General features: G+C 53.8%; 11 protein-coding genes across 11 annotated transcripts; 6 read left to right on the plus strand and 5 right to left on the minus strand.

Moving 5' to 3' along the window:
- Positions 1-1012: 1012 nt before the first annotated feature.
- Positions 1013-2073, minus strand: CORC01_05750 (uncharacterized protein; the record flags this gene model as incomplete). Its single annotated transcript, XM_022617392.1, has 2 exons — positions 1013-1650; positions 1701-2073. The coding sequence occupies 2 exons, from the start codon at positions 2071-2073 to the stop codon at positions 1013-1015; spliced, it is 1011 nt and encodes a 336-aa protein (XP_022476003.1).
- A 329-nt stretch (positions 2074-2402) lies between these two features.
- CORC01_05751 (Nop14-like family protein) lies at positions 2403-5193 on the plus strand (the record flags this gene model as incomplete). Its single annotated transcript, XM_022617393.1, has 2 exons — positions 2403-2702; positions 2755-5193. 2 exons carry the CDS (start codon positions 2403-2405, stop codon positions 5191-5193), a joined length of 2739 nt encoding a protein of 912 aa, XP_022476004.1.
- Positions 5194-5862: 669 nt separating this feature from the next.
- Positions 5863-6945, plus strand: CORC01_05752 (G-patch domain-containing protein; the record flags this gene model as incomplete). Its single annotated transcript, XM_022617394.1, has 1 exon — positions 5863-6945. One exon carries the CDS (start codon positions 5863-5865, stop codon positions 6943-6945), a length of 1083 nt encoding a protein of 360 aa, XP_022476005.1.
- Positions 6946-7079: 134 nt separating this feature from the next.
- Positions 7080-9635, minus strand: CORC01_05753 (pentatricopeptide repeat domain-containing protein; the record flags this gene model as incomplete). The annotated part of the gene is made up of 1 exon (XM_022617395.1): positions 7080-9635. One exon carries the CDS (start codon positions 9633-9635, stop codon positions 7080-7082), a length of 2556 nt encoding a protein of 851 aa, XP_022476006.1.
- A 314-nt stretch (positions 9636-9949) lies between these two features.
- Positions 9950-11158, plus strand: CORC01_05754 (18S rRNA biogenesis protein RCL1; the record flags this gene model as incomplete). Its single annotated transcript, XM_022617396.1, has 1 exon — positions 9950-11158. The coding sequence occupies one exon, from the start codon at positions 9950-9952 to the stop codon at positions 11156-11158; it is 1209 nt and encodes a 402-aa protein (XP_022476007.1).
- A 71-nt stretch (positions 11159-11229) lies between these two features.
- On the minus strand, positions 11230-12312 carry CORC01_05755 (uncharacterized protein; the record flags this gene model as incomplete). Its single annotated transcript, XM_022617397.1, has 2 exons — positions 11230-11987; positions 12141-12312. The coding sequence occupies 2 exons, from the start codon at positions 12310-12312 to the stop codon at positions 11230-11232; spliced, it is 930 nt and encodes a 309-aa protein (XP_022476008.1).
- Positions 12313-12795: 483 nt separating this feature from the next.
- CORC01_05756 (tRNA synthetase class II core domain-containing protein) lies at positions 12796-14390 on the plus strand (the record flags this gene model as incomplete). Its single annotated transcript, XM_022617398.1, has 2 exons — positions 12796-13188; positions 13242-14390. The coding sequence occupies 2 exons, from the start codon at positions 12796-12798 to the stop codon at positions 14388-14390; spliced, it is 1542 nt and encodes a 513-aa protein (XP_022476009.1).
- Positions 14391-15861: 1471 nt separating this feature from the next.
- CORC01_05757 (carbamoyl-phosphate synthase) lies at positions 15862-19574 on the plus strand (the record flags this gene model as incomplete). Its single annotated transcript, XM_022617399.1, has 4 exons — positions 15862-16201; positions 16293-17973; positions 18027-19404; positions 19467-19574. The coding sequence occupies 4 exons, from the start codon at positions 15862-15864 to the stop codon at positions 19572-19574; spliced, it is 3507 nt and encodes a 1168-aa protein (XP_022476010.1).
- A 1027-nt stretch (positions 19575-20601) lies between these two features.
- CORC01_05758 (nuclear protein localization protein 4) lies at positions 20602-22712 on the minus strand (the record flags this gene model as incomplete). The annotated part of the gene is made up of 4 exons (XM_022617400.1): positions 20602-20868; positions 20917-22405; positions 22455-22579; positions 22629-22712. The coding sequence occupies 4 exons, from the start codon at positions 22710-22712 to the stop codon at positions 20602-20604; spliced, it is 1965 nt and encodes a 654-aa protein (XP_022476011.1).
- A 913-nt stretch (positions 22713-23625) lies between these two features.
- Positions 23626-24528, plus strand: CORC01_05759 (preprotein translocase subunit Sec66; the record flags this gene model as incomplete). Its single annotated transcript, XM_022617401.1, has 3 exons — positions 23626-23731; positions 23853-24157; positions 24238-24528. The coding sequence occupies 3 exons, from the start codon at positions 23626-23628 to the stop codon at positions 24526-24528; spliced, it is 702 nt and encodes a 233-aa protein (XP_022476012.1).
- Positions 24529-24923: 395 nt separating this feature from the next.
- CORC01_05760 (uncharacterized protein) lies at positions 24924-25464 on the minus strand (the record flags this gene model as incomplete). The annotated part of the gene is made up of 2 exons (XM_022617402.1): positions 24924-25047; positions 25136-25464. 2 exons carry the CDS (start codon positions 25462-25464, stop codon positions 24924-24926), a joined length of 453 nt encoding a protein of 150 aa, XP_022476013.1.
- Between the last annotated feature and the right edge of the window lie 1725 nt (positions 25465-27189).

Raw genomic sequence — 27189 nt, forward strand, 5'->3', positions numbered from 1 at the left:
AAGACAGGAAAAGGCAGCGTCGCATCAGATCCGCCAATACGGTTGCTGCTGACCTAAGAGTAAACCCGCATTCCGTCTCCCGTTCCAGAACCTTGCGGCAAGTTGAAGTAAACAAATCGACCCGAGTCAGAACAGTGCCGTCGTGTTCAGCTTGTTCGTAACAACAATGCACAGCTTCATTCGACATCGTCGTACGTCGGTACCTTTCGACATTACTCCACATGCTTCAAGACCCGATGAACCGGATGAGCTTTGCTAGGACCGCCTAGTCCGTCGAGAATGGTTACCTGCCGACGATGAATGAGAGACCCGGGGTCTAGCGTCAAAGCTTCTGGGAACAGCATCCGAATCGGGTGCGAGCTGCGGGCTTGACCAGTGCCGCAGGGTGCTTACCACTTGTCCAGTGCGTCTACGGATACGCGCTAATTTTTTGGAAACTGGACCTGGACGCTGGGTGAGAGACTGGGAGTTCCTCATCGGACGAAAAACAACCTCGCCAATCTGTCTCGATCTTTCCAGCACGCCTTGCAATTTTATGGAACTAAGTACGACAGTTCGCGAACAACTCTTGGGTCAAACAAACCGCTCTTCTCTTTCGTGTCTCGTCGTGAGTCTATGGTTGGGTCTGTGTTGCTAACCCTGCTGTGCCGGGCAGGCTGTTGGCCACGGAAGAGGCCCCCTCAACTGCCTAGGTAGCCGGGTCCCCCACCTCCCCAGGCAACTGGATGCGAATCCTCTACATACCTATGTCGCGTTGTTACACGTGCCGCCGGTCCACCTCAAATCATGCTACTTTGTACAGAAGTTGTCCTACCTAGACAGTCATGGCTTGAAGTACCCTTGCCTGTCGTTGCCGGCCCATGCGGATTTGGTGGCGCGCGATCCATCAAATCGTTGTAATGCTGATCTGATCCTGGAAGCCGTATTTGAACGTACACCATGTACATATGCCAGGCGCCGTTTCATGTTATCCGCCATGTTTTTTTCGTCTTCCCGTTGCAACACTCGATACTTAGCTCGGCGAATCGTGGCTTCTCTCGATTATGTCCTCCCTTCCAATCGGTCTCGTACCGTCGTTGAACACCATCGCCTCGCGGTGTTGGCGCCTGAGACGCTGTTCCTCGGCCGAGTGCTCTCGTGTCCGAGGCACTTGCTCTACTGCTTGCAGCGCTTCGTCTTCGCCATCGGCGTTGCACAAAGTGGACTGTAATGCAATGGTAAACCCAGCCAAGTTAGTATCCGGGTTGAGGTCAAAACTGGTTTTGGTGGCAAGGTTGCAGGCGAGTATCGCCTTTGCTCCCTGGGTAGTGTGTGCGATCCTCGTAACAATGTCGACGATACGGTTATTCTTGTGCTCCATGTAGTAAATGAAGTTTTCCTGCCTTTCAGCATCATTGTCCCCCCACTGCTGTTTTGCCAACCACTTTTCCACAAATTTAGCCTTGACCAGCATATCCGCGCCGTACTTAGTGATGAGCTCGAGGACGAACATGAGGCAGAACCTCTCCGCCATATCGCGAAGGTAGTACTCGTCCCAGTATTTGTCGTCGAGTTTCGTCTGTTCCGTGTCGCCGAGGCTTAATTCGAGGGATCTGACAAGAGCTGAGTACGCTCTCCATGTGTGCAACTTCGACAGGCCCTCTGCGAAGTCTGGAAGTCAGTCAGCTCGTCCGTCCCGTAAAAAAGATGGCTTTTCCTACCATTGGTCTGCCCGGTGAGCGTTGCCATAGCACGAAGATTCTTCATACGAGTGTCGTAGTCAGGTCGCGTGATGCCGTAGAGAAGCTGTCGCACCGTACCGCTGTCGTTGACAGCGCGATCGCAAAGTATCTTGATGGCGACATCTCGAATCGAGAAATTAGGGTGGCATAGCAACTTGTCCAGAGTATCAAGACCAAGCGCATCTTCGGTCTCTTGAGTAATGTACTGCGTTTTGGGCGGCGTGACTTTGACTTCATTGTCGTCGCGGATGTATGTCAGCATCTGGGTCATCATAGTGACCAAGCCAAACGTAGCGGCGCCGATGCCAACGAGGATAATGCGCTCATCGCGAATAAATGACATCCAAGTCATGTTGTTTGATGCTGACACGAAACTTTCTGAAGCATGGTCGCTTATCGAACCTTGAGCATTGAGCCTTGAGCCTTGAGTGTCGGAAGCTCAAGGCACGCAACTGGAGCTGGGAGGTAGCCGTGGTAGCTAGCTTGCAGGGACGGACGCTGGGAGCTCAAGCCAGAGCAACCATTGAATCTGCCATGCGCCACCGCCCATTGAATCCCCACCATCGCGATAAGATAAGCCTGTCCCGCTCAAAAAATTTGGGCAAGTGCGAGGACCGAGTTGCTTCTGATGGTGATTATTCGCAGCGACAACAACGACGAGTATCAGTTACGCTCGATAAGATGGCCGGCTCGCAGCTCAAGCGGCTCAAAGCCTCCCTGAGGGAGCAGGGAATTACTGGACCTCAGAAGTCTAAGAAGCAGAAACGTCAATTCGCGCAGGACGAAAAGGCCAAGACCGACAAGCGCCTGCAGAGAGGTGCTGCACTGGGACAAATCAGAGAACAATTTAACCCCTTTGACCTGAAGCACAACCCACGAGGACCCAAGTTCGATATAACAACCAACAGGCCTCAGACCGGTGCCGCAGCGAAAGGAATCAATGGTCGTCCCACCGAAGCCAAGTCTCTGGGCGAGCAGAGGGTAAGACTACACCGCTGCTCCAAGCGGCATGCGATGCTAACAAACTTGCCAGCGTCGGGAGACGCTTCTCGTCGAGATGCAAAAGCGCAACAAGGTCGGCGGAATTCTTGACCGTCGATTTGGTGAAAACGACCCATCCTTGGCCGAGGAAGAGAAGATGCTCGAACGTTTCGCCCGCGAAAAGCAGAGGTCACACAAGAAGACGTCGCTTTTCGATCTCGAGGAAGCCGAGCCGCTTGGCGAATTGACGCACATGGGTCAGACTCTCAACTTTGAACACCATGCGGATATGGCAGACGACTTCGACGAAGACGACCTTGGTTCAGATGACGACAGCGACTCTTCCCTATCCGCGAACAAGAGGCTTAAGCGCCTGCGCGATGCTGGTCTCGGTGAAGAAGAAGAGGGAGCAGATGATGAGCCGGACAGGAAAAAGTCCAAGAAAGAGGTCATGGAAGAGGTTATTGCGAAATCGAAGATGCATAAATACGAGCGCCAGGTTGCCAAGGATGAAGATGCGGACCTGAGGATGGAATTGGACAAGGAGCTACCAAACCTTCACGCTCTCCTGATGGCTCATGGAAAATCGGATGCGCAGAAGAAGGACGAGGGAAGCAAGTTGATTGCTGGAGTTGACAAGGCAACGTTCGATAAGGAGTTCGATTTGCGCCTGAAGAAGCTTGTTCAGGATCGCCGTGCGGCTCCAACAGAGCGCACGAAGACCGACGAAGAATTGGTGGAGGAGGAATCCAAGAGATTGAAGGAGCTTGAGGAGAAGCGCCTGAAGAGAATGAACGGCGAAGCTGTTTCTTCTGACGAAGAAAGCGAGGATGAGCAGATGGAGGATCAGCCTGCCGAGGATCCTGCTTTCCAGTGGCTTCCCGAAGAGGAAGAGGAGGATTTCGGCCTCGGAAAGGGAATCAAGACCAAGACTCGCCCAACGGCGACTGAGCTTGGTTTTGACGATGAAGATGACTTCCTCATCGAGGACGACTTGATTGCTAGCGGTTCGGACCTGGAACCGATCGAGAGTGACGAGGAGGAGTCGGGCGAAGAAGAGGAATATCAAGGGGATGATTCTGAAGACGACGAGTTTACGAAAGGTTTGCTCAACGAGGAGGAATCGAAGAGCTCTGTGTTCGCACAAGCAGGTGGACAAGGGGACGCGGAACTCGACAGCTCCGAGTTGCCTTATACTTTCCCATGTCCGCAGAGTTACGAGGAACTCTCAGCGCTGTCACAGAAGTATCCCAGCGATAAGCTGCCCACCATCGTTCAGCGCATCCGAGCTTTGTACCACCCAAAGCTGGATAGCAGGAATAAGGAGAAGCTCGGCAAGTTTGCCCAGGCGCTTGTGGACATGATCGGTCATGGCCCGCGGACGGAGAACAGCCCATCTTTCCAAGTGCTGGAGAGCTTGGTTCGGCATATCCACTCTCTCGCCAAAATGTTTCCCGTCGACATCGCAAACCAGTACCGCTCCCATCTCGAGGAGATCAGCCAGCAACGGCCTCTTGCAGTACATGTTGGCGACCTGGCACTGTTGACTGCTATCGGATCGACATTCCCTACCTCAGACCACTTCCACCAGGTCGCTACTCCTGCTATGCTTACCATCGGGCGCTACCTGGGCGGCAAGATTCCGCAAACACTGAGTGATTACGCCACTGGTATTTATCTTTCGACCCTAGCAGTTCAGTACCAGCAATTCTCGAAGCGTTACGTTCCCGAGGTGATGAGCTTCTCGCTCAACACCCTGTGCGCGCTAGCTCCTTCGGCAGTTTCCAAGCTGTCGGGCAACTTCCCTCTCCATGAGCCTGCAGTGGGCATTCGCGTCGCAAACGCGCGAAAGACGGAGCTCCGACAACTCTCGCCGGCTGACTGCGCCAAGACAGAGGTGACTGGTATTGAAGCTGAGTCGAAGAAGGTCGCCCTGCTAGGCACCACGCTTCAACTCCTAGGCGCTGCTGCCGACACTTGGACTGGAAAGCCTGCCTTCAACGAGACGTTCCAATCAGCACTGGACATTATGGCGCACCTGACCAGCAAGTCAAGCCGCGCCAAGTTACCCGAAGCCCTGGGTGAACAGCTCGACAAGTCCAAGCTCAAGATGGAACGCATGCTCAAGATCGCCCAGCTCTCGAGACGACCGCTTGAGCTGCACCACCACCGTCCACTCGCCATCAAGACGTTCATCCCCAAGTTCGAGGACTCGTACGACCCGAACAAACACTACGACCCGGATCGCGAGCGTGCGGAGATGGCCAAGCTGAAGAAGGAGCACAAGAAGGAGCGCAAGGGCGCCATGAGAGAGCTGAGGAAGGACGCCCAGTTCATGGCCCGCGAGAACCTGCGTGCGAAGAAGGCCAAGGACGAGGCCTACGAGAAGAAGTACAAGAGGCTCGTGGCGGAGATCCAGAACGAGGAGGGCAGAGAGGCGAACGCGTACGAGAGGGAGAAGGACGGCAGGAAGAAGGCCAGGCATCGATAGACAGCTCGCACTGCAGTCTTTTGTGTTACGGTGTCAAAAAGTTCGCGGGTGCTTTTCGGCATGGTTTATTCCCTTTTTGTATTCAATACCAGTAGAGGGGTGGAGAGCTCATTCGTGGCTTACCATAGACCATGGGCAAAATGCCATCAATAAAAAATCCATACCTAATTCAAGTAGATTATGTAAGGGGAGAGTGCCACTGCGAAGCCCAGGAAATGCCGGTATGCATGTTTTCTAATTCTTCTACGTGAAGCGCATTTGTACAGTGCGTCCAGCTAAATTCCCACTTCACCATCTATTATACATGCTTTGGCTGAGGTGGCAGCTGAGGTGGGTCCCCACCACTACCTCAGAACGTACATCAACAAGCTCTTTCGACATCCGTCGACTTCAAAGTCGGGATCTGAGGCCGAATTTTCGTCAACATCACAGACGTCCATCTAAGAAACCATCCTGGTGAAACGACTGAGACTAAACAGCCGTTCAGCAGCGTTCACTTTCTCAGGTTGCAATAATTGGATTCACGCGCCAACATTCCCATCAAACATCACCCCCAACACGCTTACACCAGCACCCAAATCCATACTCATACCCCGGAGAGCTCTGCATTGAAGAATAACCTGCCCTTACCATTTCTCCTGTGTGCCGGAGGCCAACTCACGATCAGCCATGGCAGCCTCTGATGAGGAGGACGACTACATGAACATGACCTTTGACGAACCCGCCCCCACGGCAAAATCCCAACCAGAGACCTCCCTACAGCGTCGCCAGCGCCTGAAGCGCGAGGGTGAGATCCGCGGACGCATAAAGTCCAAAGAGGAGCTCGCGGCCGAGGAGGAGGTGGCGCGCGAGAAGGCGCTCTCGCGCTCCCTCCTCGAAGACGCGGCCGCCAAGAAGAGTAAAGGTTTCGCGATGATGGCCAAAATGGGCTTCAAAGCGGGTGGCGCGTTGGGCGCCAAGACGGCAAACGGTGGCGGTGCTAGCGACGCGAGGACGGAGCCGATTGCAGTTGAGGTCAAGGGGGACCGGGGCGGTATCGGGATGGAGAGCGAGAGGAAGCGCAAGGTGAGGGAGGCGGCGGAGAGGATTGAGGAGGAGTTGAGGGAGGGCAAGAGGGTTAGGGTCGATCCGTTGGAGTACCGGGACCGTGTGAGGCAGGAGAGGGAGGTCGCGAGAGTGCAGGCGCAGGTTTTTGCGGCGCAGAGGCTTTCCGAGAGGATGGCGGAGGAGAGGGAGGGCGAGGCTGGTTTGCAGGTTATTGACCGAATTGATGGCAAGGGGAAAGATGATGATGGAGATGATGATAGCGCGGACGGCAAGAAGATGGAGGAGAAGATGGAGGAGAAGAAGGAGAAGAGGCCGACGGCCGGCGCCGCGTCGAGACTGCTCAAATCAATCAACGTCCTCTGGAGGGGTCTAGCCAGACACCGCGAGGAGAAGGAGCGGGACCGAAGGATGAGGTACGATTTGGAGCAAAGCCTGTCGCGGCTGCCGACGTACGAGGACGACGAGGAAGATGCGGACGATCGGACGGCGTTGGGGAAGAAGCAGATTGTCTACGTCACCGCGGACGACCTGGACGAGGAGGATCCCGAGCTCGACCAGTTCAACGAGCTGGAGGATGCCGAGAAATTGAGACGGCTGGTGGAGTACCTGAGAAGGGAGCATCGATACTGCTTCTGGTGTAAGTTTACTTATCCGGACGATGAGATGGATGGATGTCCTGGTGTCACAGAGGAGGATCACGATTAGATTAATTTAAATGTAGCATACCGTGAGCAGACTCCATCTATCTGTGCGGTGTAAGAGTATCGAGTATTGTCATGATGTGTGTCATTATAATGTACAATATCTATATCTTAACATTACAGAGAGGGTTTGTGGCCTCAGGCCCCTTGACCTGCCAAAATTTCGTGCACACCCATCTCCTTGGCCACCTGTGTCACATGGCCATCTGGCATCTCACCAATGTCGTGCATGTAAGACGTCTGCAAGTAGTGAGAGTACTCCTCGCCACGCTGCTTCGGTGTCATCTCGTCAAGAGTCAGAGACCCTCCAATGAACTTCTGTCGGCTCTCGACGTGCGCGTCAATCTTGCGCTTCACGAGACGAAGCTTTTGTCGTGCCTGTGTCGTCTCCCACGCAAGACTCGTGGTCTCCATCATCATCTCGAGGGCCAACACCTCTGGCGGAGTGAAGTCGAAGACGGTTTTGAAGGCTTGGAGGGCGACGACGAGACCTAGCTTATCCTTGAGCCGGCGGAAGGTGTGGAGAATTTTCCTCGCGAGCTGGCCGTCGAGACCGTCGGGTTTGAAAAGGGATGAGAAGCGGACCATTTCTGCAAAAGTCTCGCGCGTGATTCTGACTTCGTCGGCAAGCTCGTCGCCAGCGATATTGTGCAGCCGGTTGACACCAAGCATCTTCCACAATGCCATGAAAGTGTAGGGGTCCGGATTCACCTGGCGCTCGTACACGAGCGTCCGGTATAGCTGGCGTGCCTCAGAGATGTTGCCGTTCTGGGAGTATGACTCCAGTAGTTGGTTCATCATGAAGGCGTCCGGGCTTATCTCCGCTTCCCTGAAGGCGTCCCATAACTTCGCTAGGTCACCATGAAGGTTTCGTAGACGATAATTCTCCGCGAGCAGAGAGAAGGTCTCGAGCGTGGCTTTGGGCATGGCAGCCATCCTGGCATTCCCAGTCACTTCGACTGTGCGAACTGGCCCTTGCATAGTTGAAAGTCGACGTCGGTTCTCGACGAAGTCAATGCGAGCATTGATCATGTTCCATGCCAGCTTGTCCGCCCTCTCCAGGTTGTTGGCGCCGCCTGACCTTTGCCAGGCGCCGATGAGCCCGTTCACCTGAATGCTGGCCGCTTCGATGCCCTTGAAGCGCATAAATTCGAAAACGCTGTGCGCTCCATCGAGGTCTCCAGCACCGATAAGTCGTTTCAGCCACTTGCCAAAGAAAAATTTGTTGCCGATCTGAGAAGGCAATCGTTCTCGTCCACCCAGCTGGACCGTACCAGAGCTCATCATATCGACGAAGGCTTGCAGAGCGTATTCCGTCTGTCCTGTCGTCAAAAAGAAGGAAATCACCTGATCGTAGTCCTCGAGCCCCATCGAAGAGCCAAGAAGGTCTCTCATCCGACGGTACGCGTCCCAGGCCTTTGCCCTTGCCTCTACCTTTGGATTTGCTGCGCAGCTCCTGATGTACGGCAACAAAATGCGTGGGTCGAGTTGACGCTCGAGCAACTTGTTCACCGCGCGCTCTCCCTGCACAAGTTCGCCTTGTTGGCAGAACATGCGCACTCCAAGCTCCCAGAACTCCTTGAAAGTGTCGGCCCCGCTGTCTCCAAGAGTGGACATACATCTCTTCCAATTTTCGATGGCTTTAGCCTCCCATCCATCCACAAACATAGCTTCTACTGTGACCAGCTGTTGCGACGGGCTCAAAGCAACTTTCGCTTCACTCATGTCTCTTGCTAGTAGCGAAAGGTATGTGAGACGACTGGGGTTGTGCGCACCGTCCAGCGACAAGATGTCCCACAGCAGATTCCATACGTCTTGAGGGACATGCGCCCAAGCCTTTGCTAGAGATTGCCGCGCCGCGCTGTACGTCTTCCAGACCGACTGGGCAGTCTTCGCCGTGACGTCTTCCCCCCTTCGCATCTCCTTGGTCGTTCGCGAGAGGAGCGCATTCAATCGTGTGATCCGCTTTCGCTGGTTGAAGCTCCATGCCTTCTCAGGGATCTGCGGGATTCGAGGGTTCTTCTTTCGTTTCGAGGGATCCTCGCGAGCAGTCGCCTCTATGACGTCCATCGTTGCCACGGGGTTAGAGTCATCGAATTCCCCCACGTCGAACCCTGCTGCCTCGAGTTGGCTTTCCAGGTCTTTGATATATGTATCCAAGTTCTCCATCATCTCTTCGGGGTTCTTGGTATCCCCGAGCTTCCCCTCGAAATCGTTCGCAATCGATTCGACGTCATTGATTCCCAAAGCACCCAAGCCGCCCTCGTTCTGAAGTCGAGAGAGCATACGCCGCATGTCAGCCGCGAAATTCACATTCAACTCCTTCTCCAGCTCGGCCATGCCACCCAAAGAGTCCGTAAATGCATCTTCGCCCCCCAGCTGCTCGACCTTGCCGGATTGACTCTTCTCGAAGAACTTCAAAATAGGCTCGCCCGTTTTCCTTTGTGTCAGTTCCTTGAGAAGGTCGGCAGCTGCTTTGTTGGGATCGGCGTCAGTTCGGGCGGATTGCGTCGGGGAAGATTTGCGCTGTGTGTTCTGGGCACCAGGTCGAGGCCGTACTCCCAGTTGGGCCACGCGAGAGCTATGTCGAATGGCCCATGGCGGCGGGGCTGAAGAGCCTAAAGTCGACTGGCATGACTGGCAAATGAATGTATTCCGACATGTTATGTCACGAAAAAGAGTTCTATGAGACATAAGGAGAGGTATAATTGGTCGACATGAAGAAGAGAGAGAAACGTGTGGCTTCAGACGTGACGGAAGCTCATGGCAGATAGAGAAACGGGTAAGATTTTTTGATGGTCCCTGAACCTAGGTGCGCTTGCAGCTGCGCGTCGCGGAGCACTAGCAAGTTATCTTATCAGAGACCCTCTCCATCCGCTTACCGCCTTCCACCTCAGGCGAGAGCTGCAGCCATATTGAGGCAGAAAAAGATAATTTTCTAGATCCCACCATCGTGTACGCTTTTTTTCGACCCTGGATACCAGCAGCAACAAAATACCGACGGCACGATGGCTTCCGCTCCCGAGTACCTGCGGTTCACAGGGCATAGGTCCTTCGCGCAGCGACTGATTATATCAACTCTAACTGGTCGGCCAGTACATATCTCCAAAATTCGCAGCTCGTCGCCGACACACCCCGGTCTTGCGCCGCATGAGATTTCATTCCTCCGTCTACTGGAAGCCGTCACCAATGGCAGCTCTATGCAAATTTCGTACACCGGTACGACGATCACGTACCACCCCGGTCTGATAACTGGAACGATTGCCGGCTTTGGCGCCTCCGACGGCGAAGTTATCGAGCACAACCTCCCCGCGAACAACAACCGCGGCGTCACCTACTTCCTCCTTCCCATCTGCCTCCTCGCGCCATTCTCGAAGGCACATGTCAACATCCGGTTCACTGGCCCAGGCGTCATCACGTCTGCGACTGAGACTGGTGACATCTCCGTCGACTCCTTCCGCACAGCTATCCTGCCCCTTTTCGGCCTCTTCGGTATCCCACCAGCGCGAATCGAGCTGAGAGTGCTGTCGCGATCCTGTCCTGGAAAGAATGGTAGAGGTGGCGGTGGTGTCGTAGAGCTCCGGTTCGCAAGCCAGGTCCGACTTCCGAAAACATTGCACCTGAACCGCAATCCCGGCAAAATAAGGAGGATACGAGGAGTCGCATACTGTACTGGAGTCTCAGCGTCCAACAACAGCAGAATGATTCACTCGGCAAGAGAGGTTTTGAATGCCTTGGTTTCAGACATCCACATCGCAGCGCAATACGACACAGCACCACTTATCACGGCGGCCGACAAGTCAAAGACACGAACAGGTATTGGTTTCGGTCTGAGTTTGGTCGCCGAATCGAGCTCTGTTGGAGTCCTCTACTCGGCAGATGTGGTAGCGCCACCAGTGGGCGGCGTGGTTCCCGAAGATATTGGCAAGAATTGCGCCTATCAATTGCTGGAGACAATTGCGCAGGGAGGATGTGTCAGCAAAACATCTGCCAGCACTGTCATGACGTTGATGGCCATGGGGTCTGAAGATGTGGGCAGATTGAGGATAGGAAGAGATGTCATTGGAACGGAAGAGATGGTTGGTCTCGCGCGGGACTTGCGGACATTCGGCGCTAGTAGTTGGGGTTTGAGGGACGTCGAAGGCGACGAGTCGGACGATATACTTGTTTCGGTCAAGGGAAGCGGTGTTGGTAATGTTGGTCGCAAAATTGCTTAAGATACCAGAATGCGACGGCACAATTGAAGGTCAATTGCCATTGGATGTCACGATACCATCTAGCATCTAGACTACCTCTGATTCCTCTGATTGCGTTCGAGTTGCGGCATCCTCCTCATTGCAGACAACCTCGTCAATGTCGCGGTATAACCCAGGGTTTGAAGCGAGTGGCCTGCCGCTCCCCAATAATCAGTGGTAGCGTGTCTGATGGTGTGAGAGATGTGGAACTCGCCCAAAACGCCGTTACCTGAACTGAGGACGTCGAACAAATGCATACCGCTGGCTGCATGCAAGGACGAGCGACGTCTCGAAGACCGCCTCCGTTCAATCTCTTGGCCATGTTCAGCCTCGCCATTAGGTCGCAGAGGCTGGAGCTCTACGCCGTCTTCACCTTCCATCTCCAGTCCAGGTGCATCCCTCAATACTCCTCGTTCCTCAGCATCGTGATCTTGAGTAGACATCAACCCAATCGTTTCTTCTAGTGCCGGCGGCAAGCGAAATAATAGAGGCCGTACAATGGGTCGTAATTTCTCGCGCTCAGCATGGACAGCTAGCATTAGACACTGCACAGCCAGTATAACACAATCGAGCGCCAGAAAAGCAAGCCTCGAGGTTGGTGGCTTCTGCCCTATAAAGTCGACGATCACGCCACCATGAAGATAGCCACGCGCAGCTTCGCCAGCTGCAGGTAGGGATGCAAATATGTGTAGCAGAATACAGAGCAAGTTCGGGACAAACACCGATATGACCTGGGACCGGGCCGCCGCCATAGTCAACGGGTAGTCGTCGGGCTTGGGTGTAAGCCAGTGGTGTTGTCCATAGACACGAACTGCAAAGCGAAAGATGGAACACCTGCAAGTTGTCAGAATATGGGAAGACGGAGAAAGGAGAGAGGGCTCCATACTCCATGTAGTATAATGTGCATAGCTCTGCGTATACTAGGGAGTCGAGATTTCGCAGTAATTGGGTCATGAAGTCGAACTTCCTTGCCAGGCCCGGATTGATCTTTCGATGTTTCCGCCGTCGCCTTCTTCTAGACCCTCTAGCGCCTGCATCGTCAGCGAGGTGTGAAGGCTCTGGATCTCCTCTGCCACCCTCGTGGTCATTCCCGAGAGGAACCGATCGGCCTGGCAGGATCTCTGGCGCGGCATCATCGACCATAGCTCGTTGGCCTCATTTGTGTCGGAGGAGGTTCCTGCAGCGTGGCGACGAGAGCGACGCTTCACATACTAATTGAGAGAATATCGCTTGAAGAAGTGGAGCTGGCTGTCAAGATAAAAGCATGAATGGTGATATTCCCGACCGTTGGGACGTGATGCAGACAGGTGTGGATAAAAGCCGACCGAAGCCAGCTGCAGGGATACCAAGAGTGACGCCACAGCTTGGGGAGTGGAAGGCGGCTGGCAAGCTGTCGCTCGTCGTAAGCTGAGAAGCTAGTATCGGAGAAGGAGAATCTTTGATACGACTACCCCTCCATCCATCCCGCGCAGGGTCCACACTCCCCTCCGATTCGACCTTCGTAGCCAAATTTCTGCCAGGAGTTCCCGCCTAATTTACAAGTGCCCCTCTGACTCAACGAGCCGAACATCGACAACCGACGTGACAGGCCACATATTCAGACAACAGCTCACGAAACCATGGCGACGGAAAGCAACGGTCCTTCTGGGGACCTCACCTCCCAGATTCTTCTTGCTTTGTCCAAGAAGGATCCCATCCTGTCTGCCGAGCATTTCCCGGAGTTCCACTTCACGGACATCAAGGCGGCATTGGACCGACTTGCCAGTCGTTCTATGGTGACATACGAGTCAATTGACCGGGAGGAAGCCGTTCTCGAGGCAGAGGGAAAGCAAATCGCCGAGCACGGAAGTCACGAAGCTCGTGTCTTCGAAGCGGTCCGCAAGGCTTTGGAAGGATTGACGGTTCAGGAGCTTGAGGCTGCCGTGGGTGACAAGAACGTAACGAGGCTCGGTCAAGGCAAGGCCTTCAAGGAGAAATGGATCACGAAGAGTGATGGCAAGTTTGTTGCAGCTGTAAGTCTATTTGCTTCACATACTACAGATACATGCTGATGGGGGTTGCGCAGACCGACTCGATTCAAGATGTTACCCAAGCTCAGCTCAAGCAAATCCTGGAGACGAAGACCCACGAACCCAAGGTCATCTCCGAATTAAAGAAGCGCAAGCTCATCAAGACCCAGAAGATCATCGCCTACAAGATCCAGAAGGGGCCTGAGTTCGCACTGGAGATCAAGAAGGAGGAAACGGATTTGACGGCCGACATGATTGCTTCGGGCTCATGGAAGACTGCCAACTTCAAGCCGTACAATTTCAAGGCTCTTGGATCCGACCAGAACTCTGGCGCGCTTCATCCACTCAACAAGGTCCGCCACGAGTTCCGTCAGATCTTCTTTGAGATGGGCTTCGAGGAGATGCCGACCAGCAAGTTTGTCGAGTCTGGATTCTGGAACTTCGACGCCCTTTTCGTTCCCCAGCAACATCCCGCGAGAGATCTCCAGGATACTTTTTACATCTCGGACCCCAAGGTTGCAGACAAGCCTGGCCCCGAGTCGGAAGATGACAAGAAGGATTATAAGACGTACTGGGACAATGTTAAGGAGGTCCACCAGGATGGCAAGTTTGGTTCAATTGGCTACCGTTACCCTTGGGCTGCGGACGAGGCTCAGAGGCTTGTTCTCCGCACGCACACGACGGCCATTTCCACGGCAGTGCTTCATCAGTTGGCCGCCAGAAAGGGACCAGACGGCAGACCTCCCCCCGCCCGTTACTTCTCCATCGACAGAGTGTTCCGTAACGAAAGTGTCGACGCCACGCATTTGGCAGAGTTCCATCAGGTCGAAGGTGTTATTGCGGATTACGGCCTTACTTTGGGAGGTTTGATGGAGTTCATGGAGATCTTCTTCAACAAGATGGGTATCACAGATATCAAGTTCAAGCCGGCGTACAACCCCTACACCGAGCCGAGTATGGAGATCTTCAGCTTCCACAAGGGCTTGAACAAGCTCGTTGAAATCGGCAACAGTGGTATGTTCAGACCGGAAATGCTCGAGGCAATGGGCCTGCCTAAGGATATGAGAGTGTACGGTTGGGGTTTGAGCTTGGAGAGACCGACCATGATTAAGTATGGCATCTCCAACATTCGTGAGCTGTTAGGACACAAGGTGGATTTGAACTTTATCGAGAGAAACCCGGCAGTGAGACTCGACAAAAACTAGAAGATTCGGCATTGGGAAAGTAGAAAAAGGGATATGACTTACATGAGATGAGCTTGGGCTGGCATATGTTGGCGAATGGAATACCAATCACGTTTTGAAGTGTCGTACGCATACTGTCAAGTTGTCAACCAAAAGTATCAGGGTGTCAAAAGCCTAAGCTACCGTCAAGTTCAGCTGCCCCACGGCTCCTCTTCAGTAGGTGGGCAGTTTAAATGACCTATTAACGCCTAGCAGGGTTTGGCAGGTGATCCTCATGAGAAGTCTCGACATGGCACATCGGTGTCATCGGCGCCATCACCGATTCGGGCTCCTCCGAGTCGTTCAGCGGCATTTGCTTGGGCTGCATTAGAGGCATTGGCCAATGGCAGGAAAGAGAAGTTCACAACTCCCCGGCACTGAGTGCTAAAGGCGGGGCACATGCCAGATGTAGCGGGGTTAGTTAGGTAAGGTATCCGTATCCGTAGGCCAGACGTCAGATCGCAATGGAACCCAAACGGTAAGAAGCTCGGGCCCTCACACAGGACGAAAAGGTGCGTGCAATTCGACTCTGGCACAGGTCCGAGACTGAGAAACAGACGAGCGAACGAGCGAGAGAGCGCCGTGAGTCACTCGACAGTCCTTGCTGGGTAATTGGAGCTGCAGCTGGAGCAGCTGGAGCCCGCCCGGGGAATATTGCAAGTCCCCATGGGTCTCCAATCGTCTCAATTGAGTCAATCATATCTTGCGTACATGTAACATTAGGTATTTCCATCCCAAAAGAGTTTGTTTCCGTGACTCAATGCATATTGTCCAAGCTGCTAGTAATGTCTGGGCACATTGAGCTCAGGACGTATGCAATAAGCTTGAGTAGGCTGGGACGAACCTGTGGGTGAGCCACCCGCTTCAAATGCACGAAAAGTCGTGGAACGGCTCGGGGCATCCGACCGTTACATACGAGATGGCGATGCTGAGAGTTTTGACGCCGTAAAACCTTGTTCAGTACGTGCAATGTCAGAAATTTTCGCCAAATCCCAAGGCTCATTGAGGAGGCACTGCTAGGGTGGTCCCTCAGCGAGAGATGTGCGAGGGTGTGTCACTGCGGTGACGCAGAAACTTGCGATAACGGCGCCGGAGTGGTCCCTGGGCAGCAGACGGGGCCTTTAGAAGAGAAACGGACGTGATATTACCCCAATTAGCGTCTTGAGCCATTGTTGGGCTCCCCCGATCGGCCAATTCAACAACGTTCAGAGAAAATTTCCTTATCTTATCGGAATTCGGACCGCCTTTTGTCGCTGAAGACGAAGACCGCTGCGACCATCTTCCTTCCCCACAACTCTAAGGTAACAAAGCTCACGGAAGAGTCACAAACCTTCCCACCCGGCGGCCAAAATACCTCTTCTCTCTTGGTCCAAAACCATTCAATTGGCCCTGACCTCGAGTATTCTCTCTCTTCCCCAGGTCTCTGTCGCATTGCTACCTTGAGACCATCACAATGCCCTCGGCCATGTCAAGTTCTTTGGCAGGTCGAGCTCCGGCCGTCCTCCGACATGGTCGCCGAGTCCCTACAGCTCTGACCGGTCGCAACTTCACCCTCGCCGCCTCCAACGGCCTGGCTAGAGCTCAACTCCAAAACAGCAGCGCCAAGTTGCTCCAAAAGCGTCTCTTCAGCGCGAGCGCCCTTCGTCTTAGTGCCGCGCAATCTGCGCCGAACCCCAAGGCTTATCTTGAGAGCGGTGTGATCAAGCCTTCCGCGGGCGTCGATGTCAAGAAGGTGCTGGTTATTGGCAGTGGTGGTCTTGCCATTGGCCAGGCTGGAGAGTTTGACTACTCAGGTTCGTTTGTCTGCCAACCTCGCGCTCAACAAGTGTAGAGCATGAGTCACAGATACCAAGAAGCACCCAGCTAACACGACTGTCCATGAAGGATCCCAAGCTCTGAAGGCTCTGAAGGAGGCGGGCGTCAAGTCCGTCCTCATTAACCCGAACATTGCCACCATTCAGACCAACCACTCGCTCGCCGACGAGGTCTACTACCTTCCCGTCACACCGGAGTACGTGACGTATGTCATCGAGAAGGAAAAGCCTGATGGCATCTTCCTCTCTTTCGGTGGCCAGACCGCCCTGAACCTGGGTGTTCAGATGCAGCGCTTGGGTCTCTTTGAGAAGTATGGCGTCAAGGTTCTCGGAACCAGCGTCAAGACCCTCGAGACCAGTGAAGATCGTGACCTTTTCGCCCGCGCCCTCGACGAGATCGACATCCCTATCGCCAAGTCGATCGCTGTCGGCACTATCGAGGAGGCACTGGACGCCGCCGAGAAGGTCGGATACCCTATCATTGTGCGTGCCGCCTACGCACTTGGTGGCTTGGGTTCCGGCTTCGCAGACAACGCGGAAGAGCTTCGCAACATGGCTGCCCGTTCTCTCACGCTCTCCCCCCAGATCCTGGTCGAGAAGTCTCTGAAGGGCTGGAAGGAAGTTGAGTACGAAGTTGTCCGTGACGCAAACAACAACTGCATCACTGTTTGCAACATGGAAAACTTCGATCCCTTGGGAATCCACACCGGAGACAGTATTGTCGTTGCTCCTAGTCAGACTCTGAGCGATGAGGAGTACCACATGCTGCGATCTGCCGCCATCAAGATTGTCCGTCATCTTGGTGTTGTTGGAGAGTGCAACGTCCAGTACGCCCTCCAACCCGACGGCCTTGACTACCGTGTCATTGAGGTCAACGCTCGTCTTTCCCGTTCTTCTGCTTTGGCCTCCAAGGCCACCGGATACCCTCTTGCGTACACTGCCGCCAAGATTGGCCTTGGCCACAGCCTGCCCGAGCTCCCCAACGCTGTCACCAAGACTACAACGGCAAACTTTGAGCCGTCCCTTGACTACATCGTCACCAAAATTCCCCGCTGGGATCTGTCCAAGTTCCAGCATGTCAAGCGCGATATCGGCAGTGCCATGAAGTCCGTCGGTGAGGTTATGGCCATTGGAAGGACCTTCGAAGAGTCTTTCCAAAAGGCCATCCGTCAGGTCGATCCCAAGTTTGTCGGCTTCCAGGGTGACAAGTTCGAGGACTTGGACTACGAGCTCCAGAACCCCACCGACCGCCGCTGGCTCGCTGTTGGTCAGGCTATGCTCCACGAGAACTACTCGGTAGAGAAGGTTCATGATCTGACCAAGATCGACAAGTGGTTCTTGTACAAGCTGCAGAACCTTGTTGACTGCCAACACGAGCTCGAGGCTTCTGGTGGTCTGGAGAACCTGAAGAAGGACCAGATTATCAAGGCCAAGAAGCTGGGTTTCTCTGATCGCCAGATCTCTCTCGCGACTGGGAGCACTGAGGACCAGGCTCGCGCTGCTCGTCTTGCCTTCGGTATCCGCCCCTGGGTCAAGAAGATCGATACCCTCGCTGCCGAGTTCCCCGCCGACACCAACTACCTGTACACCACCTACAATGCCTCCTCCCACGACGTCACCTTTGAGGACAAGGGCACTATCGTTCTCGGTAGCGGTGTTTACCGTATCGGCAGCTCCGTGGAGTTCGATTGGTGCGCTGTGAGCGCTACCCAGGCTCTGCGCCAGATGGGTCACAAGACCGTGATGATCAAGTAAGTCTCGAAGCTTTGACAGCAATGGAAGTAGAGTACTGACACCTGAACAGCTTCAACCCCGAAACCTACAGCACAGATTTTGATACTGCTGACAAGCTTTACTTCGAGGAGTTGAGTTACGAGCGTGTCATGGACATTTACGAGCTCGAAAGTGCTTCGGGCGTCGTTGTGTCCGTCGGTGGCCAGCTGCCCCAAAACATCGCCCTCCGTCTGCAGGAAACCGGCGGAGCCAAGGTTCTTGGCACGGACCCCAAGGATATCGACAAGGCCGAGGACAGACAGAAGTTCTCTGAGATTCTCGACAGCATTGGAATCGATCAGCCCGCTTGGAAAGAACTCACCTCCGTTGAGGAGGCTGAGGTCTTTGCTGACCAGGTTGGCTACCCTGTCCTTGTCCGTCCTTCATACGTCCTGTCTGGTGCTGCCATGACTGTTATTCGCAGCCAGGAGGACCTGAAGGAGAAGCTCGAGGCTGCTGCCAACGTGTCTCCCGACCACCCTGTCGTTATCAGCAAGTTCATTGAGGGCGCTGAGGAGATCGACGTCGATGGTGTGGCATCTGAGGGTAAGCTGATCCTTCACGCCGTCAGTGAGCACGTCGAGCAGGCTGGCGTACACTCTGGAGATGCCACGCTTGTCCTCCCCCCCGCGAACATTGACCAGACCACCATGGACCGCGTCAAGGACATCGCTGAGCGGGTCGCCAAGGCGTGGCGCATCACCGGTCCCTTCAACATGCAGATCATCAAGGCCGAAAACCCTGAGGGCGGCGAGCCTCTGTTGAAGGTCATCGAGTGCAACCTCCGTGCCTCTCGTTCCTTCCCCTTCGTCAGCAAGGTCCTGGGTACCAACTTCATTGATGCCGCCACCAAGGCCCTCGTTGGCCAGGACGTCCCCAAGCCTGTCGACCTTATGGCCGTCAAGCGCGACTACCTCGCTACCAAGGTCCCCCAGTTCTCGTGGACCCGTCTTGCCGGCGCCGACCCCTTCCTCGGCGTCGAAATGGCCTCAACCGGCGAGATTGCTTGCTTCGGCAAGGACCTCGTCGAGGCCTACTGGACCTCCCTGCAGTCCACCATGAACTTCCGCATGCCTGAGCCCGGTGAAGGTCTTCTCTTCGGTGGTCAGCTGAACAAGGAGTGGCTCCCCACCGTCGTCAACTACCTCGCCCCCATGGGCTACAAGCTGTTCGCTGCCGACAATGAGGTCAAGGAATTCATCGAGTCTAGTGCCAAGGGCAAGGTCTCTGTTGAGGTCATTGAGTTCCCCAAGGAGGACAAGCGTGCCCTTCGCGAGGTCTTCCAGAAATACGACATTCGTGGTGTCTTCAACCTGGCCCAGGCCCGTGGCAAGACTGTCATGGACGTTGACTACGTCATGCGCCGAAACGCCGTCGATTTTGGCGTCCCTCTGTTCATGGAGCCCAAGGTGAGTTTGGATGTCTACGACGAGTAAAGAAAGAACGAAGTGCTAACGAGCAATTTTTCTAGACTGCCATGCTCTTCGCTCAGTGCATGAGCGAGAAGCTCCCCCGCAAGGAGGGTATCCCCTCTGAAGTCCGCCCGTGGTCCGACTTCCTCGGCGGCAAGCCCTTGTAAATACCAACTTCAAAAGTATGGAGGAGATTTCTCTCCGTTTCTCTTGTTTCGTCAGGATTTTCAAAAAGGAGTTTTAGGTTAGCCGGAAATGTTCTCGTTTCTACGAAAAAAAAGACCTCGAATCGGCGAAGGGCGATGGTGATATCGGAGGGGTGGATAAAAAAAATAAGGAACTTGTTTTTATTTTACCCCTTTTTTGATTGAAAACAAAAGAACGTGTTTAAAAGAACCTCCTCCTCTGCTCCCTCCTGGAAAATTCCTACACAGTACTACTTGTCTTTCCCCGTTGTGAAATCGTTCTAGGGTTATTACTATGGCAACGAGGCAGAGGATAATCGCCGTTCTCACTTGCGGCGTGACTGACATGCCGAATACGTCCTCATTAACAACCAACGCACCTTGCCCTAGGACTTTGCTTCCAGAAAAGTTTGATGCCGACAAGCGGGTATAAGAAACCAGTCTGCAACCAGTTGGACATCAATTACCCCCCCCCCCCCCCAACAGCACGATAAACTTGATAGAATCACTAAGCTTTTATGCCTCTCTCTTCGCCTACCCAGGCCCAGGCGAGGTTGGTCTTTAACTTAGGGCTCCAGTATATCGCTAAATCGGCTTACTTCCAATCACATCGAACGACCTTGGACGCCCAGGAAAGTCGACTTACAATAAAGTCAGTAATGCAAACACCGGAACAGAAGACCAGACTGTTTGAATTGGGCTTTTCCATTTGGTCCCAGAATGTCTCCAATCCGGAGTAGCTGTTAACTAAGGTTCGGGTGCCTTGCCTCGCCCCCACCTGCCCAAGGACCGTTTGTGCCTCCCATGCCGTTGTATGCTTCCTTGACCACCAAACACCAGGCCAGTCACCTTCGGCCAATCGCATGAGAATGTATTCCCAATCCTTTTCCCATCTGTGATCCTCAAGAGCCTTGAGGCAGCCTTTTCCCGAGGTCAGCATCATCGCTTGATGACACCAATTGCATCAAACATACGGATTCACAGAGCACATCTCACGAAACGGCTCTGCTTACCGAGGTGGGTGACGCTCGTTCAGCCTGAAGGCAGCAAATCGTTTAGCAAGGGGTTCTTCTGTGGTCCCGAACTGACGCCCAGAGGGATCATGCAATTCACTGGAAGCGGGATGGCCCTCGGACTGCCGTGGGCGCTTGGGGATTCGCTCACCGGTCGATTGCAGGATCGCCTGCAAAGTCTGCCAGCCCTCGGTAGATTGCAGCTGATAGGTGTCTGCCAGGTCATGTTGCGATGCAACTCGACATAACAACGACTCCTCGTCCTAGAACATATAAGTAAAACAGCTTTCAAATAAGCGTAACCAACACACCTTTGAAAGAATGCCCATCTGGCGAATGAAGGTGAGCAAATGGAAATTAGACATTTCCAAACCACCTTTGGCGGGCTTCTGACCGCCCGAGAACTTGAGAATCCTAGCGGCCGCAGAGTGTTCTTGACTTTCGCCCATGTACTCGCGGTTCTCGATGGGGAAACCTAGTTGGGTGAAAGTAGGCTTGGACTCATCCGGGAATCCGTGTGTGAGTGTCACAAAAAGATACTCCACCGGGAACGAAGGCTTTGCGTTCTCCTGCACATTGGCACCGTACTCGTTGATCCGGCGGTAGAACACCTCGGGGATGTATCTTGTCCGGCTTGCAGACCCATCCTCCTCCTCTTCCTCTTGAACCAGCATCACGTTGGGATCAGCTGAGGGTTCAATAATATCGGCGCGGACCATTTCCACAGCGTCATTAGAAGCCTGGTACGATGAGATTGAGATCTCTCCCGACTCATTGCCCGAGACGATGCAGGTGACGAAGTTGGATCCAAACTTGCCGCTGTCGCTCCACTTGGTGGGCTTCGGGTGCTGAGCCTGCAAGCGTGAGATGAAACAGATTTCCTGCGAGGACAGGAAATACGAATCAGCATGTCTTTTGCACACGACTGATCCGTCGCCTGCTCCGGCGTCCAGAAGGTCAGTAAAAATGACGCCGACCTGCTGCAGGCCACAGAGCCTCGCAATCTCATCAACATCCTTCTGGTTGTCCCAGCTATTCAATGAGACACCATCCACCTCATCAACTTGGGGCGGTTCGTAGATGGCCTCAACAACGGCCTTGATACCAAGGGGTACAACCTCATACTCTGTGTAACGGCCGTACAATATGCCCAACCTTTGGGCCCCCGTCTTTCTCCAAGCGTCGATGAACGTGTCGATGATAGCAGGCGACGAGAACTCAACGTGGTCGACCATTCGGAACGGCTGAGGCTGCAAGGTGATGGCGCTCGGCTGGCACTTAGTGCAGATCCCTTCGGGCCACTGAGGATGGCCGGAAGGACAGTCGCGCTTGACTCTGAAGTAGGGTTCTACAAGGGGTGGAATATAGGAGCTTCCAAGCTCAGGCCTGTTCGTGGCGGAGTTGATCTTCCGCAAATGCGAGTGGAACGATAGGTATTTGATCTTCTTCTCATCCAAGTACTTCGCGTTGAACGGATCCACAGGCATGCAGTAGTCGCACATACCCTTCGGTCCATGCCGGCACATCTTGTTGTCACGGCCTCTCGGTATTTTACCATCCTTCTTGTCTAACCGATCGTCCAGCGGATGCTGCTTGACAACATCCCAGGGATTCTTGATTTTCTCGGACGGCGATGTCACGGGCGGGGGATCGATCGGCAGGTCTTCGGTAGGGAGAATGGGCTTGCCGTTGAGGCGGTTTGAAGATGCCAGAGGGTGAGAGGGTGCCTCGGTGCCGTTGGCATCCCCATTGGCTTGACCACCTTGTAGCTTGTAATTTATGAAGATGAGATCGCCATGCCTGTGACAATTAGAATTTTACTTGGGCTAGAAGCTAGACGCCGGCTTACTTCAACCCGATCTGTCCAACTTTGAAAGAGGCAATCTCAACCAAGTTTTTTGCATCGCCGCCCGTAGGGGCGTTCGAAAGGGTTATGGTGTTCGGGTCAACAGTTGGTGGAAGGTTCGGAAGCAACTAGAACAGTTAGGCGGGCCTTGCACAGCTTGTAGAGTTGATCTCATACCAAGCGACCGAGGTCTCCGAATGTGTCGTTTTGGTCGATGGTAAGACGGCTCATGCCGTCAGGCCCTCGAAGTCTCAGAAGCATCTTGGGGGGCGAAGTCTAAGCTGCAGAGATTGGTTCGATGTCGAGGAAAGGTCGACGGGTATAGTGATTAAATAGGAAAATCTATAAGTTTGTTCTCAGAGGAGAGCGCCCATGCCCTTGCATATGTCGTTCCGGATCTGGTGCTTGGAAAAAAAGACGGTGTAGTAGAGTATGGGAGTGGAAAGAAAGCTCTAGTTTGTGGCAGCTTTTGCTGTTGCCGTTGCTTAGTGGGATGGGATGGGTTCGTGAGAGCTCCGATATCAGCCACTTCGCCGCAGCATGGAACAGCGTCATCAAAGGTGGTGCCTTATTGTGGGACCGGCAAAACGACGGAGGAGGGATTGCACGTTCCTTCAGCGGCCCCTGGTATAGCTTATTCACCACCCAGCAGGGGCATTTGGGAACGGCCTTGCTAGGGTGGCTTGAGAGGCAAGGTGCGACCGGACAAGCAGCCACACTTGCCCTGCTTATGGTGTCTTTGTACCCTTGTACCTGGTCAAGAAAGCTGCCGCTTTACCAGCTGCTTTTGTCAACCACGCAAAGGACCATGGGAAAGGGACTGATACTTGTATTTTAAGTAGATTCAACTGGGTATTATTACATCTCATTGATATTGTTGTTTGTCTTCCAAGAACTCGCATTGTTGCAACCAATGCTCGGGTCCAAACAAATGAAAAGTGTAAGGGCTTAGAACCAGTCCGTAGTAAAGCAGCGGGGCGGTCTTCGAACTGCAGTGGGCAGCCAAAAAAAGTGTCCAATGCGACCAGCAAGCTGTCCTGTCACTTGGGTACAGTACTGGACACGCTTCATCAACACCAACGACGAATCGCCTGCAACCGCAAATTCCTTGTCCCTCGTTCAACTTCTTTACCTTCCCACCACGATCCTTACGAGCGCACAGTAAACCGCAGCCATGTTTGATGTCGACTGGATGAGCCTTGTGCTCCCTTTCGCCTACCTTACAGTTCTCGGTGGCGTCTTCATGACCTTTTCCACAATCTACAGAAAGCGCAAAGCCAGTAAGTCCCACCCACCTCTTTCGTACCGATCCGCCCCCCCCAAACGCAAAGCAGTCCGCGATGCCAACAGTCGCTTGATCCAACAAGATTACTGACCAAGGCTCTTTTTTTTTTGTTACAGCTCAGAGCGCCAACCTTGCTCCTTGGTTCGGCCCCCATCTGCAGCGCAACATCTACCTGTCGCTGCTGCACCTCGAATCTCCCGAAGAGGGCTCCGAAAAGGCCCCCAAGATCCCCTCCACCGTCATCAAGGCCGCTCTCCTCCGCCGCGCCGTTGAGGATATCCACCGTCTGGTCCAGATTCGTTCCGCCAAGCAAGCCTGCAGCACGTTGCTGCAGCGGGGAAGCGTCGGTGATGATCTGTGGCAGCGCTTCCAGCGCGCAGAGAAGGAGATGGAGGATGAGCTGCGCGACGTCGTGATGGAGGTACGTACACCTACTTACTCACCAGCAGAGCCCGAGGCTCTTGTCAGTTTGGAAGAGTATTTCCTAACATGAAAAACCAGGCCAACGCCCTTGCCCCTAACTGGGGTCAGTCCATCTTCCAGTCCGCCAACGAGATTGCCGCCAACACCATCGTGCGCAACCGACTCGAGGAGGTCCAGAACACCGTCGAGCAGGAGAAGGCGTGGTGGGACAAGCGTAGATCGACTATCCAGACTGAATTCATGAAGGAGCTCGACGAGTCCGAGAAGAGCTCGACCGCTCCGCCTAGTATCGACGGCGACGCCGTTGTCGTTAACTCGACTGCCTCTGTCACCAGCACGCCCTCCAAGAAGAAGAAGGGCAAAAAATAAGCGACATATAGATGTTTCTTCTCTAAATTACCACAAATCCACCCGCTCACGCATCATGCGACATCGCCCCGTTCATATTTACATATGGGCTTCAGCGCTCCGCACCGTCCACATTTTCATTAGATACCTCATCCCCCCGGTGTATGGAAAAGAGCATTCAACGGCTTCAGGGTTTTTAGGCGTTCAGGGTCACAGTCGGCAAGTTTTGCATCATGAATTGATTGAGAGATTCTAAATATTTTGGTTGGCCCCTCAATCCCCGGACTTGAGTCCAAAGGGGGCCTACTTCTATGTGGGAAAGCTGTGCCACCAACGCCTTAATGTGCTGTGATATCAACGCAATGCCATGCAGGAAAGCAAAGAAGCCAAAGGTAAATCCAAACACCGATCATGCATTATGAGTACCACGGCATCTTCCTTCTCAGGGCTTCGTCGTCCTCCGCTAATCTCGCCTGCCGCGCTTCCTCCATGATTTGCTCCTCAGTCTTAATACGAATCCGAATGGGCGTCTCACAGCCTCTGTTGCGCGTAACAGGTTAGTCAAGGATTCCATCCAAAGGGGCGGGATGCCAGCTCTTCGCCAGTCGTCTTCGTTCTCTCGACATACCTGAGACCGATAAACTTTCCAATCTTCCTGCGCTTCTCCTCGAGAGTGAGGCCGGACTGCCAGGAGATGGGGCAAGGGTACTGTCCGGACCAGGGCGAGGGGCTGCGCTGGTGGTAGAAGCGCGCCAAGTCGTCGAGCTGGTCCTCGGTGAGGAGCCAGAAGTTGAGAAGCGTCGCGGGGAAGGCCGGGTGGACGGCGCCCGTCGACATCTGCACAAGGGGCGCCAGGGGAAGGCGCATCTGGCGCATCTTCTCCTGGAAGGCCGCGTTGCGGGCCGCTCGCCGGTTGCCGATGCCACCGCTGGTGGTGTGGTGGTGTCTGGTTGCCATCTTTTCTTTCCTTGAGTTGAGTTCTGTGATTCCTCTTCTTGCAGCTGCCCTTTTGAAAGTCCCTTTTTCCCTCCCGTTCAGCTCTTCGGGGGTGTGTGTCGTCTTCAGAGGGTAGGCAGATTCTCAAGTGCGGTAGCTTTGTGTTTTGGGTTTGTGGAAAAAGAGTATTACGGATTTCAATGTACCGGCAGCACGGTTGGAGAGGCAATGATCAGAAAATATGGTTTTGAAGTAGTGATTAAGTGATGAGGTGGGATTTCAGCAGAAAGCGAAGTGATGAAGTGAAGTGTTTTGAGAAATATAAAATGACGATCTCCGGGGGAACAGACTGGCGTCTTTCAGCTTTGATGCCGTTCTTCCCCGTATTATTTTTGGTTTCTTTGAAAAGAGGCTCTGTGCTTTTGAGGATAGATCTATGCCTGCACAGACGGGAGAGTGAATTAGAGGATGTTTGCGTGTGTGTGAACTGAGTCTATAGGTTCTTGAGATAGGAAACAGGTAATGAGGTCTGAAAAATAATGATGTTGAATTCTTCTTAACAACTACACCGAGGGCGGAAGACTGCGTCTCTTGTATGTTGCGAGCAACCGAACCCCCGAAAGGACGGGGCCTGGCCACTAGCCGATGACCCTCCCACACCGTTCCCCCTTTTTTGACATCCTTTCTTTGATCCGGAATAGAAACCTTGATCAGAGACAAAAAACAAAACAAGTACGGGCCCAAAGGAGAAAAGATGATGGGGTCCAATGGGGCCACAAGCAGCTGGACAGTAAAGTAAGGACGGGAAAGAAACCGTCACAACAGAAATCCAGACTCTCCACCAAAGGCGACCCGACCGACTGGTACCCGAAGTCAACGAGGAGGGCTACCGCAGGGCGACTAATACGTCAGGCGAGACACGACTGCTTTGTCCGTTGACGGCCAGAGTTTGCCATCCTGGGTAAGGTGGGCGAGTTGTATGCGGCGTAGCTTTCTCCTAGCTGGACAAGCCCCCCTACCCAGACTGCCGGTTCTCTCTCTTCGGACTGCAAAGAGAGAGTCCTGGTGCTTGCCTCTTTTTGGTTAGCCCGATGCGCCCAAAACAACAGCATAAGACATGGCGGAGGGCGGGGGGAGGGGGAGAGAGAGAGAGACGGTCGGGTAAGTGACAGGTTGGAGAGAGGAAAGAAGGGTGGTGGTGGGCTGCGCTTCTCTTTGCGTATGAATGTCTGAGAAATTTCAATCCGGCCGGGCTAGAAACGAGTCGCGTGCCGGCCGCAACAAGAAGCCAGCTCCGCCCCGAATATGGAGGTTCCGAGACAAGATCCGCCCATCCCACCCTTCCCTCCCCCCTAAACACAGTCCTCCCTCCGCCCTCCTCTCCCTTTCGCCCTCCTTCCTCTCATCATAGTCTTTTCCCACCCATAGACCGGTAAGTCGGATAGCCGTGCTTTCAGCGGCCTGCGGACGGAGCGAGGTTTTGTGAAGGGGGGCTGAGCAATCGGATCCGTGGTGGTCCGGGCGACTAAGAGACAAAGATGAAGTCAACTTACAATGGCCTTGTTGAAGACAGGGCCGGACCCGAAGAATGTTGTTCTCGACCCTAAAGAGTCAATGACAAATTTTCTTCAAAGTGACACCTTCCCCCCCCAAAATAGGCTCAAGGTCCGTCTCCTAGGTCATGCGAAAAGTGGTCTGCAGAGGTAAAGAATCAATTTTGGTTGCTGATACTGAAAAAAAAAAAAA

Source organism: Colletotrichum orchidophilum, assembly GCF_001831195.1.
Source record: "Colletotrichum orchidophilum strain IMI 309357 chromosome Unknown Scaffold_41.1, whole genome shotgun sequence".
Taxonomy (NCBI): domain Eukaryota; kingdom Fungi; phylum Ascomycota; class Sordariomycetes; order Glomerellales; family Glomerellaceae; genus Colletotrichum; species Colletotrichum orchidophilum.